Raw genomic sequence first — 19,856 nt, forward strand, 5'->3', positions numbered from 1 at the left:
AGAAAGATGCAGGCAAAATATCTAGATGCCTAAAAGGGCTGGTGAAGTGCTCAGGGGAAGGAAGAGCCGCCTGCCAAGGCAAGGCTGAAAGAGCAGAGCTTGTTTAACCGGGGAAACTGGAGGCCGGGCAGTGTCCATAAAAACGGCAAAGGAGAAACACAAGTGAAGGAGAAGAGCTTGGTCCTGGCAGAAGAACCGATGACTGTTAACTGGTCTTGAATATATGGTTTCTTCAGCTGTGAAGTCTTCGTTCCTTCCAGCTCTGTCTTGGAGTTCTTGGTGGTTTAAACTGGTTCATATTTATGAAAACACCTAGAAACCTTGATTTAGGGCGTCACAAGGTGTTGTGAGGAAGCACTGAAAAAACACATCACTACCTGGGTTGAACATTCAGTTGCTGCACTGGAAGCAGAAATCAATCTTTATAACTGTTATTTTTCCAGACGTAGCTGCCCGACTTTGCTAAGTGAGGGCCCAGAGCGGGGGCGAACTGAAGGTCCTGCACCATCTGCCCCTCGTTTCAATGGGATCCTCTGGTGCCTGGCTCCTCGCAGCTCTGTATCAACAGCCCAAATGTGAGATAACCCCACACTAATCCAGTAGATGCCCTCTGCGATAAGTCCAGCGCATCGATTAGGTCCATTGCTTGACTCTTCCATGAGAGCTTGTTATTAACCCGTGCCTTTGTTTTCTGTTTGCTGTCAAGTGATCTTGTGAGGCTGGGGTGTAGAAATCCCCTATGTGATACACAAAGAAGCCATGTTTCTTTTACAGCTGATTTTAAAGTGGATTTGTCAAAATGGAAGTAGGAGGACCATTGTTTTACTTTATCTACTGCAGGAACGAGAGGCCCGCTGGCTAGATACACCTTGGCTTTGAGGATGAAAGGCACTAAGTGTCAGGTTAGGCTTTCTTAGATCTTGCTACTTTAAGTACAACTGACTCTAATAATTGAAGAGCCGAAAGTGCAACGGTAACTGTCACAAACCTAAGAAGCGTGATTTCTTAAAGGAAAATCAGTTCAAGGAAAATGGTAAATCAGGTCCTTTAATCTGTTGACTAAATTGCCTGTAGGGACTTGAATGCTCTTATACGTTTATGCTGAGAACCCTGCAGCAGTGCTAGAAGGTTTACTGCAGGTTCTTACTGTGCAGGTAGTTATTAGCAGGCATTTTGGTAAGCCAGACTTATTAAAGAGCCGTTAAAAGCACTCTAACCATTCCCAGTGCTTCTGCACTTACATAAGCGCTGCGCCGGGTTATTGTCTTTATGCTTTGTATTGCTTGCCTAAATTGAGAGGATATCTGTGGCTGTTAAAGTCTTGCCCTGTGGAAGGTCTGTAACGGCTGCAGCGCTGAGCTCTTCCTTTGTGAGCTGAAATTCCGATTTGGAGGCGCGCCCAAGTGCATATTTAGTGCGTCTCAGACGGCAGAATTAACGAACAAGGTTCAGGATGGCTCTGACACGCTCATAAGCATATGGGTAAAGTCTGTATTTGCTAGGACAGTCTTACTGTTCCGTGCAGAATTCCTGCAGTGGACAAAACATAAACACAATTTATTATTCTGTTGAAAAATACATGACCGTCGTTCTGAGGAGACAGCGGGTGGCCCAGGCATGGATGGATGATTTGGCTTGTGGATGCACAAGCATCAGTGTTCGGATGAGTCTTTCCCGCATGCATTAAGCAGGAGGCATGCAATGAGAATGAGAAGGTCCCCGCCGTGGTGCTGGTCCAGCTCTAAGGCAACCGTGTGCTCCACGTGGAGAGACGTTCAGTAGGTCCTGTCGGACACAAGCCTGGCCTCAGCCCAGTCTCTGGTGGGCAGGTGCCTGCGCCCGAGGGCTGTCACGGCAGCCAGCGCCCGCAGGTCTCTGGTGAGCGGAGGGAGGTTGGAACATGCCGTGGAGCTGGGCTGTGCTCCAGGTCGGGTCTGGAAGGGGTCAGCAGGGTGCCACCATGCCCTTTTCTGCTGTGTAGCTTGAAGATTTCAAAAGCAAGGGACATCAGTACATCACCAGCACTAAAAAAATACTGTTCTTTTAAATATGTTTGCAAATTTTGCTTGGATTTGCATGGAAAGCCTTCTGAGCCTCCAGCTGACGTTTGATCCTTGAAGTGAGCAAACTTGCTCTGAGACCTAAATTCCTTTGCAGGACACCATCGCTTGGTTTTGCCATTTTTGGTAACTCCCCGCTCTACATTCTGCTAACCGAACTGTACCTGAAAGCCATGTACCTTGATAGACGTGCATGCTCCTAACTGTGGCGTGGCGGTGGCAGGGGAGGTGTTGCTTTTCCCCCACGTGGGACCTGAGAGGTGCTGAACATCCGCACGCGGTGCTCGCTTGCGCGGCATGGTTAGGAGCAGAGCGGCGGCCTGTAGAAATGGTCGCAGGCTGGGTTGCACCACGGGAGGGTGAAATTGTTATGGATTGGAATGGAGGAAAATCGTTTTACATTGGCTGAGCGCTTTTTTTTCTGTGCTGCTGCTGTGCATGTGCTTGCGTCGGGGAACTGAGCTTTTATTGACTACTGGTTTTCTGTTTTCAAAGCTGATCAGTGGTGGTTCTATTGTAAGTGCTGAGGCAGTATGGGATCACGTCACCATGGCCAACCGGGAGTTGGCGTTTAAAGCAGGAGACGTTATCAAGGTCCTGGATGCTTCCAACAAGGACTGGTGGTGGGGTCAGATCGATGATGAAGAAGGATGGTTTCCCGCCAGCTTCGTGAGGGTGAGTGACTTTCTTCTTTTTACCGCTACAATGAATCACTGCCGACGCTGCTCAGAACGGTCAATGAACTGAACTGGTTCCTGTGTTTGTTGTCATTGATGCTTATTTCCAGTGTGTCTGTTTTCTGTCGGAAAAATGGGGAGCAAAGGTTTCAAAAGGAACGAGAGTGGGGTAGAGGGAGGCTGGAATAGGTATTGGCTCTGCTTTTTGTGCTCTTGGGATATGGAGTGGCCTTTGCTGTGTGTCTGCTGTAGCCTCTTTCCTTAAGCAGTTCTGTGGAAAACCTGTTAAGTATCATGCGGGCTACGAGTCGATGATTTGGTGGGGCCTAAAAGTTCACGCCGGCTACAAATGACTCGCATCTGGCAGAGCTTTCTGGTCTGTGTGTCACACAGGGAGGTGTCAGCCCTCCCCTTGCCAAAAGCAGCGCTGCGTTTTGACTCTTCAGCAGTTTGGGATGTAAAATTACTTCAGTAATTATTCCGTGACCAGCTCTGGTTATTTTTTTTTTTTAAGGGGACAAGGAACCATTCTGCTTGTCTCTGTTTTTCTGCTGAAGCAGGTTTTGCTGTACCCAGCCACCTCCAGCGGCGATCTGGCCTTTACAAATAAGGAGGATTTGAGCACTTAATTTTTTGCTCAGTGTGTGTTAAGAAAGCCAAGGGACGAGAAGATGCCCTTTTTGCTATTGTCAGCTCCTGCCACATTATTTGGGCCCTCTCGAGCCTTCCTCGGGGAGTCAAGACGTCGGCTTTGACCTTGTGCGCTTCCTTCTCCTCTCCCTTCTGCGCAGGGTTCGATAGGTGGAATCAGAGATTTAATTCCTTTAGAAGCTTAGGGGATATGGTTCAAAAAATGAAGATTTCTTTTGCCTTGTAAAATTGTGTGAAAGATGACTGTTTCCTCTGAGCCTCCCAGGCAATTTGACAAGCTGCGTGGCAGTCGAGGGGAAGACTCTTCTCTCTGAAACGCTCCCTGAAGATGACGCTGCGTCCCGAGGAGATGCCGTGTTTACTCTGCTTCTCTGCCTGTCTTACCCTCCCTCTGAACCCTCCCTCTTTTTGGCAACCCTGCACCATCAGCATCCCTGTTTGATTACATCGCTTCATCTGGGAAATAGCCATTAGGAAAATCGGGTTACAGTCTACGACCTGGTGTTTCCCAGTGATGTACAATGACCACCGACGAGGGAACCTGCACCTTTGCTCGCTTCTGCCTCCCCGGTGGACACTTCCCCCCCTCCTGCCCCGTGGTACTCATGATGCAGCTCTGTGTCTCTCCTAGGTCTGGCCAGTGCTAAGAGCGAGAGAGCTGTGACTGGAACTGGAGCCTGGGCTGCCTGCGTGAAAAAGTTGATGCTGTTACTCTGGCCCAGAATAACAAATAGCATTTAGTATTTTGCTGAACAGGACACATGAGTCTGACCCTGCAGCCGGTGGAGATAACGAGTTTGGAAAATGGATTTGTATCAGGTGTGATCAAGATGATAATCTTATTGCAGAAAATATTCTCACCGGTGTCGCTGGCACATCTCCTCCGTGTTGCTGGCTGGAAAGGCTGAATTAGAAAAATCTGTCTGTCTGATTATGTTTGCTTAATTTGGAGACTGAAATATTCTGGGCCAGTTTAACTTTCCAGTGCATTGACCGGTGCTGTTTGGTTTTGCGATTCAGGGGAAAAGATTTAATATCCTTTTTTGTGTAATGTCGTAAACATACTGTTCTCAGTAGGTTGAATAACAGTCTTGCTTTTCGCTATCCTGTTTTCTAAAAAAACCACACCAAACAACTAAACAGAGCAACCCATTTACTCTAAGGCCCAAACCCATGGATCATTCAGCTTGGCTGAACTTTCCACCTCTCTCTACACTTTTCAAAGGCTGGGAGGATGATTTTAGAAGCTGGGAAAAACAAAGGAGAGGAATAAATGAATCTCAGACTTGTACACAAACGTCTGAACAACATCCTGGAACAAACCTTGGTGCCTAGGATCATGATGGCTTTGCCAGGCAAGTTTCTTGCCCATTCTGTCTAATGTCGCAACCCCGCAGTTTGACTTTATTCCAGCAAAATCAAGCCTTCCATCAGCTCTGCAAGAGGTCGTAGCACTTTTTCCATCTGTGAGATACTTGTTTAGCATGGGCTGGGACCAGCCACCTGCCCTGGGACCAAACGATCCCAAAGTGGGGAAACTGCACGGGTTTGCTGCCACAGATGATAATTAATATTTAAAAATAAGTACCAGCATTTCAAAAAAAAAAAATGCAAGTGGAGTTCTGGCCCAGTTTTGTCCGCAGCTCTACAAGGGAGGCTGAAGGGGAAAATCCACCGTTCAGGTTTACAAAAGAGCGGCAGCTTCTGGGTGTGCTGCCGCGAGGCAGCCCACTCGCTGCTTGTCCTGTGCTGAGAACGCAACCCCCATTTGGGCTGTCATGTTCTCCTCTCCGCTGTTGGCTGAGGTCGCTCCCTTGCCTCTTCATTTCTATTCTTGCATATTCCCCCCGCCCCCTTCACTCCCCGTCTTTCTTGGTAAGTAGTTTGAACCAGATGCCTGCAAAGCCCTTGGGGCCTTTCGTGAAGGTGCCCGGAACCCCTCGGTTGCCCTCAGGACCATCGCGGCAGGTTCGTGCTCCTTCAGGGTCCTGCCAAGGAGCGTTTCACCCGAACGCTTTTCGCTTTCCTCTTCTCTCCGTTTTTTTTCTTGTGTTTCTTATCCAGCTGATCGCTCTTTCGTAATGAGGAGGCTGAGTTTTTTCTCTGTTGTTCTTTGAGCCCTGCTTTTTTAAGACGATGCCAGAAAACTGCCTGATTTAGCCTGGGTGGTTCTAGTTTTACTTGCAAAATAATTGCTTTCCTTTATATCTATATTCCTCTTATGCAAGTACAGGAGGAAAAGGGAACGACGTGTTGCATAGCAGAGGATGAAAAGCAGTTCAAGTAAGGGATGGCAGGACAGACCAGACCGGTGTAGAAGCAAACAGGATGAATTTGAGGATATTTTAGACCGCAGGGCTCTGGTAGGTGCTACCAGGGGGTGCAGCAGAAGATCACTGCAAAGTCAGATTCCTCTGAAAGTCATTTGGATCACTTCTGAGGACAAAACTGGGCTGGAAACCTAGTTTACAATGAGACGTCTGACGCTTCTTGCTCTCCAGCCAGATCATATGAAAATCTTTGGCAAAGCATTTGGCACTCACAAAATCTCATAGCAGGAGAAATTCACATTTGCAAGCGCAGAGGAAAAGAGTAACTTGCTGATTCCCTTGGCCTCTTTTACACGCGCAGTTGGGAGGGTTGCAGACAAAAACTGCCCTTGAATTGCCTGCACATACAGGACTTGTTGTCTCTGGGCATAACGCCTGCAGTTATCCTCCTTGTAGCTTGAGATTTGGCTAGAAGGAAGGGGGAGGGAGGAAAGCCATAGGGTTTTGGGAGCACAGGAGCTTTCAAGGAGAAACTGGATGATGAAGCGATGCTTTTTGGGGAAGAGAAAAAGCACGTCAGAGAAGTAAAACGCGGAGCTGGTAAGAAATGGTGAACGGTTTCCCGCAGAAACCTGCTGCACTCAGGGAGAAAGTTATGAAAACCCGTAAGCCGTTAGAGAGGCAGATGAGAACTCCAGAACTAGGCTTAAGACTGAATAATGAGCTGGGTTGAGGACATACGAAGGTATCGATGTTGTATTTTAGCACATATTATCAAGTGAGCTTGCTGGACGACCACAGGGTGCAACCATCAGTCTTGTCATTAGCTGCACAGTGTCTCTGAGTGTCCTGTCAACTTTCAGGGCTCTGAGAGGGTGGGAGGTACAGTTGGAAAAAACCAGCAGGAATTTTAAACAGGATTTCATGTACTTGTGGGGCTGATGCTACTTGTTGCTCTTCTCTCCTCTGTGGCTGGCATAGCCTTGGGCTGTCTTTACATGATGTGGTACAAGTGAGTTTTTACATACCAGCACATCCAGCGTCCAGATCTGCTCAAAAAAATAGGCTTAGTGTTTGTAGGGAGGAATTTACAGCCCATAATAATACTCCAGTACTGCAAACGGATCAGTTGTCATACCTTAAGGTCTCCTTTAGAAAATACAGTAATTCTCAAACGAAAGTTTTCATTGCTGAGCCAAACATCAAGTCTCCAAAATGGCCCAAGTGAGATTCAAACACTCTAAACACAGGAAATCAAATGGCATCGTGTTTGTGCTCTGACATATTTCCACTGAAAAAGAAGTAAAAAAAAAGAGAGCTTATGGATGTTTAGTGCTGTGAAATCTTTCCAAAGAGACAACGGCAGAATGCACCCGTCCTGGGCAGAGAAGGGGATTTATTTTGTTATAAAGCTCTCCTTAATCTCTTTGGAGACCAAGAGGCAGATTGAGTTTCCAGAACACATTTCTTCTCACCTCAGGAGCAGTGACTCTTCCTTCCCTATATTTACTAAGCTGAGCTAAAGAGCAAATCTGGGGTTGTAGAGCCCGGTGACTGTTGAGTTGTGGTGCAGAAGTGAAGGGCAACGGTCCTCCAAAGGCTTGAGCAAAGATGGTGAATAACCGCTTTGTGGTCTGTACCCCTCGTGTAGGAGAAAGCGCAGGGGTGGATCCGTGCAGCAACGCTCCTTGTTCTCTCTCATCATTGCCTAGGTTTCCCCAAGTGTTGTAATTTTAGATTGATTTTCCTGCTGGAAAGCTGCCTTTGACCCACTTTATTTTCTGCTGCTAAAGAAGAAGTGCTAGAGGAGTCGGTGGAAGCTTTTAAGGCACTGTTTAGTAGGAGACTCTAAACCCGAGTCCTGTCTGAATGCCTGGCAGCCCCTACCCTTTATCGGGTGGGTGGGTTTAACTTTTATTTGTAGGAGTTGTGGCTGTGCTCTCTATTGCCAGTGTAGTTCCAGCAGCCCACCACATCTTGCTGTCCTGTCTGCTTTCCCCCCCGCCCCCGCTTTAAAATCTCTCTGTATGTGTAGGGATCTTGATACAACAGCGCATCACCCACCTGCTTTTCTGCTGCAGTCGTTGCGTTAGCATTTACTCAGCGCCAGTGGCGGTGGCAGCTAGGTGAGGTTTTTCCAGGGAAAAGAGGATGGCGCCGAGGCAGCCTTCACCTGTTGGGCAGACGGAACGGTCTGTGCTGCAGTGTCTGCTGCAGTCGGTGCCTTCTAAAGGAGATTTTATTTTCCCATGGCAAATCCAGAATAAAAATAGCTTCTGGTAGAGGTGTCGCGCAGAGCGCGAGCAGCACTGCACAGCGCCAGGATGCACTGCAGACAAATTGTGGGTGGGTTTTTTTAAAGTCAAGCAGCACTTTAGCATCCAAACGCTGCCTGTGCTAATTGCAGCTGCCATTAGTGTGACAACTCATGCCACGCAGACAGCTCAGCATCCTCAGATCCCCAAAGGTTCAAACGCTGGCACTTGGGCCCTTCGTCGTAGGAGCTGGGGCGCAGGTGCAAAACCTGTGTCTTGAGGCCATTCGAATCAGGCAGACTCGGCACAAATCTTCGCAGCCCCTTCCTCTGCCAGACTGGTCGTGAAGAAAGGTCCTTCCCCCAAATGAAGCGGTGGTTTCCTCAGCCTGGCAGGGTTTCTGCAATGAGCTGCTGGAGCAGCTGAGCTTTCGCTCTTCCCAGTTGTGCATCTCATAGAATCATAGGACCATTTAGGTTGGAAAAGACCTTTAAGATCATCAAGTCCAACCGTTAACTCAGCACTGCCAAATCCACCACTAAACCGTGTCCCTCAGCACCACCTCTACACGTCCTTAGATACCTTCAGGGATGGGGATTTCACCACTTCCCTGGGCAGCCTGTTCTAATGCTTGGCAGCTCCTTTGGTGAAGAAGTTTTTCCTGATATCCATCCTAAATCTCCCCTGGTGCAACACGAGGCTGTTTCCTCTTGTCCTGTCGCCTGTTGGGAGAAGAGACCGACCCCACCTGGATACAACCTCCTTTCAAGTGGTTGTAGAGAGTGATAAGGTCTCCCCTCAGCCTCCTCTTCTCCAAGCTAATGTCACACCATACGCCGAGGGCTTTTGGTTTTTAGGAAATGGGGAGGGCTGAGCCCTAACTCACAGTGTTTTGGTGGATATGGTGTAGCACACCCAGTTTATTGCAGTGTCCGCACAACTTTTGCTACATGGTGGAGCTCCAGCCCGTGGGAGTCTGTGCATTGAGACTGCAGGAAACAGTGGGAGGAAGCACAGGGCAAGTTCTTAGAACCCATTTTTATTCACCTTTCATGGATACAGAGTCTGAAGCTGTCCCTATAGAGAACACTGTTTTCTCCTTTTCCAGGAAAGAATGAAGAATATTTCTCACCTTGAGTAAAGGGAACTTCCGAGGCTGGGCATGGAGAGTTTTAGAGGGGAAGGAAGGGCTGGAAGTTGGTCTGCTGAAGCTGGGCAGTTTCAGGAAGGAAAGAGAAGGTATCAAAGAGCCTGTGAACTGGAGGGAAGCGAAGGACAGAAGGGCTGGAGACAGATTACAGAAGGAAAAATTCAGGCTGTGGGAGAAAATAGTGGTAGGAACACAGGAGGGAAAACAACTTGCTTCAGCTGCCTTTCCTTCTACTGCCAAATGTCCTATTCCTCATCCTGGAAGAGGATACAGGGAGAAGATGATCTGTGTTTCCTAGCGAGCAGCATCCCAAGCACAGTCCCGCGCTTCCCCCGTGCCTGGGGCCTGCCCCCAGAAGGGCAGCGGGGACAGGCAGCATCCCCTGCCTCTTGCCTCCTGCCAGGGCCTCACCTCCGCTCCGAAGGCAGGGAAGGGAGAAGCATCGGCTCCTGGGCATTTGTGGAGCCCAGGAGAGTCTGTGCTCCCTCCTGAGGGCAGGGGCAGGCCGTGCCCGGATCACTGGATTGCCACGCGGAGACTGATGCTGTTTTACTTATGCAAAGCTCTGCACCACGAGCCCTACTTTATTGCAAATAAGCAAGTGATCTTTTTAATCCAGTACGGAGTCCAACAGAGCGTGTATATAATATAGTGCATGTGGCTGAAAGCACAGCAGTAGCAAACCACCAGTTTAGGAGAAAGGAGAGGGGACAAACCCCGCGGCTCCCGGAGCAGCGCTGCTGAGCAGGGCAGCGTGGCAGGTGGGTAGGATAGTCCCGAGGCCCTGTGAGCCTGTTTCTGTTGGTTATCGGAGTCCCCTGCGCACCCCTGCAGTTGTTGCAGGGCTAATGACACTGTAATACCGCTGCCTGGTACCAGATTTTGGAGCAAGTTGGGCGGCTGACACTGGTATTTGTTGTAAAGTCGCTGGCGAGTAGAGGTTCGGGGAAATGGCAACAGCTCTCTGGAAGGATCCGCCTGTATCATTAATCTGCCACGTTATTTAATTGTGAGCTAGAATCCAGGATGGCACATTATCTGCTAGTTTTGTCCTTGTGAGTATCCAGTGGAAGGAGATTAATAATCCAGATGGCTGGTAGAATGTTTGTTTTATCATGCTTTCTGATTATTACCAGACTATCGGCCCTTAGTGCCTATTCAAGTAAAATGTCCTCTATATACAGTGTATGCATTCAGCAGTCTAAATATATAATAATTACAGGTCGGCTAATGTTGGAACAGTGCCATTTGGTGATTTTATGCACCATTTGGGTATAGCTGCAAATTGATACATCACATTTCTACAGATTTTATATAAATCACATATAATATTAACTAGCACAATGAAATGATCAGCTCGCTCTGGCTCCCGGAACTGGATCCTTAGGCAAAAGGGGCTTTTTTTATTTGACTATTTTACTTTTATCTGCCTCTGCAAATTATTGTGTTATTCAGGAGCTGGTCATGACTTCCTAATTAGGGCTGAATTTTGAAATAGGACCGTGAGCCTCATGATAAGCTTGTTCTTCTCCACATGTAGGGTGGCCTTTCAGTACGAAACATCACTTAGGAGTAGCATTATGCAACTTGAATTTTTTTCTCCCTGTAGTTTTTTTCTTGGTTTCTTTTAATTAATTCTTAATACAAAGCGTTTGAGGTGGTTCTCGGGGCAGGCTTCGTTGTTCGGCATGCTGGACCTTTTGAATGGTGTGGGGGAGACCCACACGGTGCCATGTTATTGCAGAGCCCCTGCTTTTTTGTGTTGCAGAGGTATTAAAAAAGGCACTGAAGGCCGATTTGTTATTGTAGGGTTGTTGATGACTGCTCAGCAGCTGCTATTATTTATTCTTTAAAAAAAAGAAAAAAGTGGCAGTGGATGCAGTAATTCAGGCCGGTATCCCAACCCCCCGCCTGTGCCAAGCCACAGCCCCTAATGGCTGAGAGGGACAGGGGACAGGACAGGAGCCTTGAGGGACTTCCCGAGATCCAGGTGAGAGGCAGGACAAGCTGCCAGGGAATGGAGGTCCCATCTCTGCTTGGTGGAAAGCCCCACAGGAGCTTCACAGGGGTGGCAGCCACCCATCTTGAGCAGGGAAAACTGGGGAGATGAGGTGGAACTGGGAGAAAAACTAGAGTTCTGAAGCTTCTTCTATTAAAAAAAAAAAAGGAGATTTGCCCTGGGAGGGAGGTACAGCTGTGCATTTGTGTCCAGGGCACATTGGGAAAGCTGGGGAAGAGAGAGCCCCTTTTCCATTGGTGGTCTCCCGGCTGTTATCCGCAGCAACAGAGGTCAAGCATTTCAGGCAGGAGAGCATTTTTGGGAGAGTTGTGTGTGTCTAAAACATAGCGAACACCCTACTTACAGGTGACTATGGACTGGGCTAAAATAGGAACCTTTGCAGCATTGTCTAAATGAACCAAATATGACATTTAAGGAGTTCCTGGGAAAAAACAGTGTCACCCCCAGTTTGCCTCTTCCACCTTCCTGTCGCCTGCAGCACACCGTTGTTGCGGGTGGAGGGAGCGGGGCAGTGAAGCAGAGAGGATGTGGCTTGGGGTGCTGGTGTTGGGTCGGAGGACACTATTAACACTTCGCGTGCAGCCTTCCCTTCCTCCAAGGCAGCCCAGCTCCTTCTCAGCACAGGCACAAGAGGATCTGAGAGCTGAAGTTGCAAACCCAGCCGTCCTGTGTCAGACCAAAGGTCCGTCTCTAGCCAAATAGTTGCTCATGGATGAGTACAAGAGTGCGGGGAGTCCACAGTCACACATTTAAGTCCATATTTCAAAGTACGTATGAGCTTTTCTATGCCCTCCGCTTCAACGCAAAGCCTGTCAACCTGAAAAATACTAATGAAAAATGTCCTTGATAAGGTAAATTATCCCCATGTATAGATGGGGAAAGCCTCCACCAGTTTAAGTGGTTGGCCCAAGGTTGGCAGCAGAGTGAGTCATGGTCCGAGCTTCAAGTGATCCCCTGGAAGAATGATCTTTGCTTGAATTTTGGAGAACTTTTGAGATCAAGAAAAAAAGCAGGAGCGTTTGAACGGCGCAGTGGGGTTTGTGCTTTTCACAGCTGAGGCTGGGGAGCGCGGGGTGAAAGGCACATTCGGCTTCCTCTGTTACCGATAAAATGGTTGCATTTGTTTTTAATCTAAAGCAGAAGCCATCTAGACTAGAGCTGCAGTTTTTTCGTATTGGGAACATGAATCCTAGCAGGAAGGAGCAAAAATTTCATTAAGGAAAAAAGCAGGACTCCTGGGATTCCCAGATGTGGAAGCAGGGAGTGCTCCTGCAGTGCACAAAAGGCAGACCAAATTCTGAGATTTTTGGAAATCATGAACGTTTGCAAGTTTGCTGTTTGCCTTAGGGTTTCGAAGCCTTCAGGATTCATGCTTTCAAGCTTCTTCCCCCTACTATTGTGTTTAGATCTTTCCTGCTTTATTTTTTAAGTGAAAATTGAAATTTTTCTCCTGATCACTTGACTCCAAGAGGTAGAGCTTTAAAAATATCCTCTGTTGCCAAACTGGCAGGAGCGTCGTGAAATTTGGTAACCAGTCGTTCCAGTTGGGCTTGGGAGAGCTGCAAAATACCTTTTCCTAGTAGCAGGCAGGTAGGATGGGAAGTTATTTTAAACTTCAGCCAACAGGATTTAATTACCTGCGTTGGTCCTGCTTGATTTTCAACGTATATTTAGGTTGGAATGCCGATAAAGGTCTCATGAGGACCTGTCCCTCAAAGGACTCCCCGTGCAGTTCTGTCCTTCCCGGGTCGAGCCCATTTTCTCTTCTGAGGATGGTCCCCAGGTTTTCACAGCAGAGCCCCCACTAAAATCAATGTCACTGATGTAAGTTGGCCCCTGAGATCACTTTGGCGGTTTTACACCAGCATGGCAGTTACGCAGAAGCAGCACTTGGATGTTTATTTTCCAGCATAAAACACTGCTATGTAGGTGAAGCGTTGCTCTGCCGCCGTGTAACTGAAACCTCTTGCGGGGCAGAGAGTGGGGTTTGCTGGGAAGCAGCAGGTTTTCTAACTGGCTTTTGGGTTGTTTCTTTGAACAAGTGACATTCTTCTGAAATTTGTTTCAGTGTGCGAGGAGAGGTTTTGCTTGCTGGATGCCCGTGTACCTTTGGGTGCGATTAAAGCGCTCGCTCCCTGCCTTCCCTCGCAGTGACCTGGGGCTCAACCAGGCCTCCCAGTGCTCCCTTTCAGAGATCCACATGCAGCCCCACAGTTGGGAGACAACATGATCGAGTCCATCTTTGCAGCAGATGCCACGATGGAGAACCCCATGCTGTGGGAAGGACCTGGGGAAAGGCATGCAGAGCTGCTCCCGGACATGCTGCGGCTCCCAGGGGTTTCCCTGTATCCAAACTGGCATAGCTGGACTTGGCTGGGGTCACTAAAACACCCTTCTGCGGCGCCCAGGGCTGCTCGCCTTTGGGACCGCCACCCTGGGTGCTGCCAGTGCCACAGGACCACACGGCCATTCCGTGCCTGGAAGCATCCCTTCCCTCGGGGAGCATCGTGACATAAGAAACGAGAGCTGACAGCTGTATTCGCTGGGTTTCGCTTCTGCTGTGTCACAAAAGACATTAAATTGACTCTCAGCTGCGCTGTCTTTGGAAAAGGTATGAAGCCGTTGTAGTTTGAGGATGGCTCCTTGATGCAAGGGGAGCAGCACTGAGGTGGCAGGAGGGGTTATTTCACCTCCTTGGTGGGCTTTGGTGTGTCCGTCTGGTCCCCTGATGTGCAGAAGGAGGTCCCACCTTGGCAATGCAGGGTGGGGGACAGGTATCAGTATGCCCAGGTCCATCCTGGCTCTGCCACTTGGCAAACGGTCTGGGGTTCCTGCCCAGGAAAGTGCCCGGCGCTGCCTGGACGTGGCGTGAGCCCAGCCTGGTGTCAGCAGGTCCCTGCAGCCCTCAGCGAAGGGTCAGTGTCCCCAGCGGGTCCTGCCCCGCTGCCGGCAAAGAGAGCATCTTGTCATTTAAACAGGCGTCGCTGCCCTACGCACCCTCCTGTTAAGTCCCTGGTGGCTCTCGGGCACAGTCGTTAGCAGGGTGAAAAGTCCGGCTTTTAATTGCTTTGCGTTTTTTTTATCCCCTAAGTTTGTGGCATCATTAACATTCTGCTAGAGAAGAGATGGGTTTTCTTCAAACATCTCGGCTTCTTGGCCTTTATAACTCACTGTAGGATGAGAAAACGTGGGAGCTGTAAGAAATGGTTCAGCAAAACATGATATTGGTTAGGAACGCAGGGAAGGAGCATGGGCAGGTTTAGGGTTTTTTTACTTTACTAATTTACAGGAACACAGCCCTTTACAATCTGTTTAAAACTGAATTTGAGCTGAATAATGGGAAAGTATTAAAAACTATTAACCCTGAAAAGAAAATGGAAAGATTGACGGTAAATGATGCAGTTTCTGTTCCATATGCCACTCTGTTTGTGTGGACAGTTTCGCTGTATAAAAATACACCGACATGTATTTTTATGTTTGAAAGTTTCCAGTATCTGGGGCTTTAAATGCTGCTTCATTTATGTAACAACTTCAGTGATCTGTGTAAGACAGCAGTATTTCTGTCTGTTTTAAGCTTTATTTAAGGTTTGTTCATAAACTACGCTGAGCCCAATTTGAGTTGATCAGCGTTATTTTAAGCGGGTTTTATCTGGGGGAAAAGGTACAAAAGGAGGCACTTGGTCCGTGTGTTGTGTGCAGAGCACAGACTCGATCAAAGACAGACTAGGAGGCAGCCTTATCTTTTAGTTTGCAAGTTCAAGGTATGCTTTTTTTGTTTGCTGATGGGAAGAAAATCCATTGTGCTGAAAATGCGGTGATCCTTTTCCATTGCTTTTTGCGGTTTGTTCCAATGCAGAGCATTCGGTGCCCAGGGGTGCGTGACACCCCGTCCAAAGCTGCCCCCAGCCCCCCCAGGTTTCGGGAGACTTATTCAGCCAGTCTGATCTCGGTGCGGTTTAGGGATTGCCATCTCAGGATGCGAAGATTGGGCATTTGCCTGAGTGAGGAGAGCTCTTCATGTGAAATGATGAGGAAAGCTGCTGTGAAATGAGATTCAATGCTCATTCACAAATCCTGGCCTGCGAAGTTTACAGAAAACCCAGTGCCGCCGCAACCCAGTTAGCCTGGGCTGCCGGTCACATTCATTCAGATTTCTGGACCAGGGGTATCTTGACCTTCTTGAATCAGTCACCGGTAAAGGACTTATCCCTCCTCGCAGAGGTTTCTTCATGTTGGGACAGCCCCCGGCTGATGGTGTGCGGGAGCTGGGACAAGCGGTGCTGTACACCAGGAACTGCGCTTTTCTTTAGCTGGGTGTGTTTTGCGTATGTACATCTTGGTTCAGAGCACCTGCCAGCATCCAACACTCCGGTTACCCTTTCACATGGCTGTGTTTGGGGTCAAAATGTCAACACTTGAAATCCCTTTCCTTATGAGAGGAACTTGGCAGTGTGCGGGGAACCATTTGGGGCTGGTTGCTCCAGTATAAAACTGGACTGTCTGGGCTGTAAGCTGTTGTGGACGCCACAGTGCATCGCTGGCAAGAGCATCGCCGTTGCCATAAGGAGGGAGTCGATCCAGTATCTCCCAGAGTTAATCCAGTATCTCCCAGAGTCATGCAACCCAAGGCCCAGCCTACTTTCCCTTGTTGGCTTCCCGATGCTTTTATGAATAAGGCCGTTGCTCTCCCCTCTTCTCCTGGCAGCTATGGGTCAACCAAGAGGATGGAGTGGAGGAGGGAACCAGCGACGTGCAGAATGGCCATTTGGATCCAAGCGCCGACTGCCTCTGTCTCGGCAGGACCGTTCAGAACCGCGACCAGATGAGAGCCAACGTCATCAATGAAATCATGAGCACGGAGCGCCACTACATCAAGCACCTCAAGGACATTTGCGAGGTACGTGGGGGTTGTGACGCTGGGGTACTGCAGCAGGACATGGGATGGGCTGTTGAGAGCTGAGGTCTGGGTTTGTCCTTGAGGGATGGGGCAAAAAGATGCGGTGTTTGAGTACTGTGTCTAACAGAGCAGCAGCGTCTGTCAATAAGTATTGATACTTCTGAGAATTTTCTGCTGGATCTGATAATTACCCTTAGTTTGGATTCGCTAAAAGTACAATTTTCTGACCTTTTTTCCGTACCTCTGACTAAAAAATTATGAGGTTGAGATCCTTCAAGCAGTCCTCTTAATTAAAACCCAATGCCGTCCACTTTTGAACTTGTGATTGAGGAAATTAGGTTGTAATTAAACCCATCAGTTACCCATTTCATGGATGTCTTTCACATTGGGCTCACAATTTCCCCTGGCTCAGCATGGCCCCCATTTGCCTTTTCTGACGGTGAGACTGAGACCAAAGTGTTGTCACCATGGGAAATGGAGTGCGTTGCATTTACCCAGGGTCAGGGAACCGGCGGGCAAATGAACTTTGGTGACTGACCCCTCGCATCCTCGATTTGGTTCCTCCTCATTCCGTTCCAGTTAACCCCCACAGCCCCTTCCTGTCCTGCAGCACACAGAATCAGTGCCACGAGCTAAGCCCCAAGCGCGGTGCGTGCGGTGCCGGGTGGTTGGCAAGGAGAACGCACAGCCGCGCCGGAGAGTGTTGCAGGACAGCTTGGGCACTGTGTGTAGAGTATATACTTACCGCGAGTTTGTTAGCACTAAAATCAAAGTCCACGGCTTTCAGCTCATCCCTCCGAGTGTTTAGGGTTTAGCGAGCCTGTGCCCAGTCTTTGCAGAGTCAATGTGCTGAAGCGCCTTGTGAATTCTGCTTAGAGAAGTGGCTTCCTCCCTTCATACTTGCTACTTTTCTATTGAGAAGGCAAAGCAGCCGTCTAAAAAGCATCTATGACACTTTTCAGATATGGAAGAGGCTTGGGATTTCAATTTGGAAACAAATGAGCTTAATTTCGCTGTGCTATTTCAGTCAGAGGGCTTCGCATTGAAGAAGGGAAGAACTGCAGGAACTTTTCCACATATTGTTTCTTTCCCTGCATCTGCACTTTTCTGTTGAAAAACTAAATAAACCTTAACTTGCATTTCCCAGCCAAGTCACTGTGCTTTTGCCAAATCAGATTCTCAGGAGGTACAGACAGGTACAGCTTCAGTGATATCTGTGGGCTAACACAGATCTGCAGCACCTAATGATAAGTCCCAGATATAAAAGAGAGCTCTAAGGCTCCTGCCTTGCTCTGTGTGATGAAAAATGGTATTGAGGGGATAAATCCAGGTAGAGCACCAGGAAATGATTCAGCTGCCTCTCTTGAAGAAGGAGGCGGACTGAAATGGGCATTCTCATCTGCAAAATGATGGGCTGGCCCTTGCTGGAGAGAGCCTCATTGTGCTCAGTTTAATCAGAGCAATCCATTTGCCCGGAGAAGGCTGGGAGACAGCTCAGTCGTGCCAGGCATGTCGGCAGAGCGTGACGTGACTGCTTCTGTTTGTGCGTGAGAGGAGGGGGGCTGGCGATGCAGAGACACGGGGCCGGCTTGGGCTCCTCCCAGCGCTTCTGGATGAATTTGTACAGAGGTGTTATTTGTGCCGAAGAACGAGTAGACACCAGAGAACCGCTGATGAGATGCAGAAGTGCTGTTGACAGTGGCAACTCCCCCTCTCCTTCCCTTTGCTCTTTATTTTAAGGTGTCAGCACAAGCAGCAGTGATGTGACGTACCGGAAGGGATGAGAGAGGAGTTCTGTCTGCATGGGGAAGGTTGAGCCTGATTTAGTCCTGAGTTTAGCAGTGTGTAGTTAGACTCTTGTTGCTGAGCTATAACGAATAACAAATCCTAATACCGGTGAGGCACCTTAAGATGTGTGGTTGTTATCAGAGGACCGTAGCCCCTGCTAGGTGATTAAGAGCCCTCCAATTGCTCTTTTCAGCTTCAGGATGTATTTCCACTACCTGCTACTATATTATTATACACTGTTATTATTCATAATACCCATGGCACTAGTCCTGCCAAGTCAGGAGCTCACAAGCTAGCCAGCACCAGAATGAAAACTACCTGCTCAAGCCAAGACCTGCGTGAAGCAGCTGGTTTGGAGGGGAATTCCCCGTCACAGCAAAGCCGTGCTGCCCTGACGGCGGCTGCTGCTGGGCCCTTGCTTGGGCTATGAAGGACTGACTCCTGCTTGGGGAAACGGTTTTGTGAAGATTTTTATTAGGGGTAAAATGTGGAGTTTTTCCTGGACCACGTTATCAGCAGTGGGTGGATCGTTATTCTGAAATATCACCAAGGGGAAAGGAAAGAAAAAACAATTTAGCCTTAAGGAAATATCCAGCAATAGGAATTTCAGGCTTAGCGGTTAGAGCTTAGAAAAATAAGAAGCTACTGAAATCTAGGCTTTTGTAATGGGTAACAATAGCCAGCCTTACTGGGTGGCCGTGCCGCTCTCTCGCTGTCCTGTAAAGCACCGCATATACGCACGGCCATCTCCAGGCTCGAAAAGATACCCCCTGCGCCTGGGGTTTGAGGCAGGAGGGCACAGGGTCTGTCTGTGACACGGCACCGGTGACATCGGCAGAGGAGCCGAGGTGCTCGGTCAGGACAAGCTACCTCGATGAGAGCAGAGGGCCAAGAAGGTGATCTGAGCCGTAGCGTGCGTTGGGGAGCGCAGGTGGAAGAAGGAGACGCAGGAGGGCTACAAAGAGTGGGGTGCCGTGCTTTAAGAAATGAGCAGGATTTGGACCAGCATATGGATTAGGAAGAGAAGGCTAAATTTAAGGGGGTGTTAGAGAAGTGACAGTGTTCGGGCTGGAACAGTGAGGCAATTGGGAGATCAAAGGAAACCTCCATATTATGAGTAATTTGGGGGTGGGAGGTTAGAAAGGCCAGCCAACTTCCAGTCCTGCGTTTTGCTCTTTTCCAAGTAATTTCATTTTGAATTTATTTTTTAATAATGTTGTCTGGATTCCACCTAAGCTTTGCTTTGGTGGCAGAACAGCTCTGAATGCCGCGTGGAAAACATCCTCATTGCATCTTTGCGTGTCAAGCTGGGTCTGTTGTGCAGAGCTGATGGGACAAGTTCTCACGTGGTCTGGGTGGCATTAGCCTGACTCATTCTCGGAGATGAATGAAAAACACTTTTTTTTGCTGCTTCAGAGTGAAGCAGCGTAAAACCTTCTTGGCAGCAGTGTGGCCCACCTTCAGAGGACCGCATCTGAGGAGCTGCTGGCCCCTTTGTACGACCAGTTTCTCATCCATGGATACCAGACTGGAGGGCACCTCTGCAGACAGCTCTTTGGATCAGTGGGGAACACATATGTGTTCCCCACTGTGCAGTTTGTAGCTGTCTTTCTCAGCCTGCTTTTTCTGTTTTGGAGCTGCTTCTTGCCCTTTTGAACAATAGGCTTGTGTTCCTGCAGGACTTCATTTTATGTTTTAGGCAGGTCCCAGCGCAATCCCGGTGCCTGATATTCAGTACTTGCTGCAGACTGGTATTTGAGCAAGTGCTTTAGAGTCCTGACTGCCTGGGACCAGACGTGGCTCTAGTTTGCCTTTTCAGTTCCAACCGTTTCAGCTTTGTTCTTCTGTTTATTCTTGGTTTGTGCACATCAGCACAAGGCTCACCTGGATGCTCTGAGAGGATGCTCGAGAGAACAGTATTTCTATACCCCAAATGGTGCTGGCCCAAACTGAGGGATGGTCCACAGGACAGTGTAGACAGTCCCCAAACTGGCGCAGAGATGGAAAGAAACTGGAATATGCCTTTGAAGTTAAAGCCTGTGGTGGCTGTCATCTGCTCAGTCTCTCCTTCACCTTGCTCTCAGCCGG

General features: G+C 48.7%; 1 protein-coding gene across 11 annotated transcripts in view; it reads left to right on the plus strand.

Moving 5' to 3' along the window:
• Positions 1 to 19,856, plus strand: part of ARHGEF9 (Cdc42 guanine nucleotide exchange factor 9) — a 195,263-nt gene that overhangs the window by 123,197 nt on the left and 52,210 nt on the right. For all 11 annotated transcript variants that reach the window (XM_063346929.1, XM_063346931.1, XM_063346930.1 and 8 more), the window contains 2 exons: positions 2,556 to 2,735; positions 15,789 to 15,980. In XM_063346929.1, coding sequence (XP_063202999.1) covers positions 2,556 to 2,735; positions 15,789 to 15,980 — 372 coding nt within the window. The remainder of the gene's footprint in view (positions 1 to 2,555; positions 2,736 to 15,788; positions 15,981 to 19,856) is intronic.

This window comes from Chroicocephalus ridibundus, chromosome 9 (assembly GCF_963924245.1).
Source record: "Chroicocephalus ridibundus chromosome 9, bChrRid1.1, whole genome shotgun sequence".
In the NCBI taxonomy this organism is placed as follows: Eukaryota; Metazoa; Chordata; class Aves; order Charadriiformes; family Laridae; genus Chroicocephalus; species Chroicocephalus ridibundus.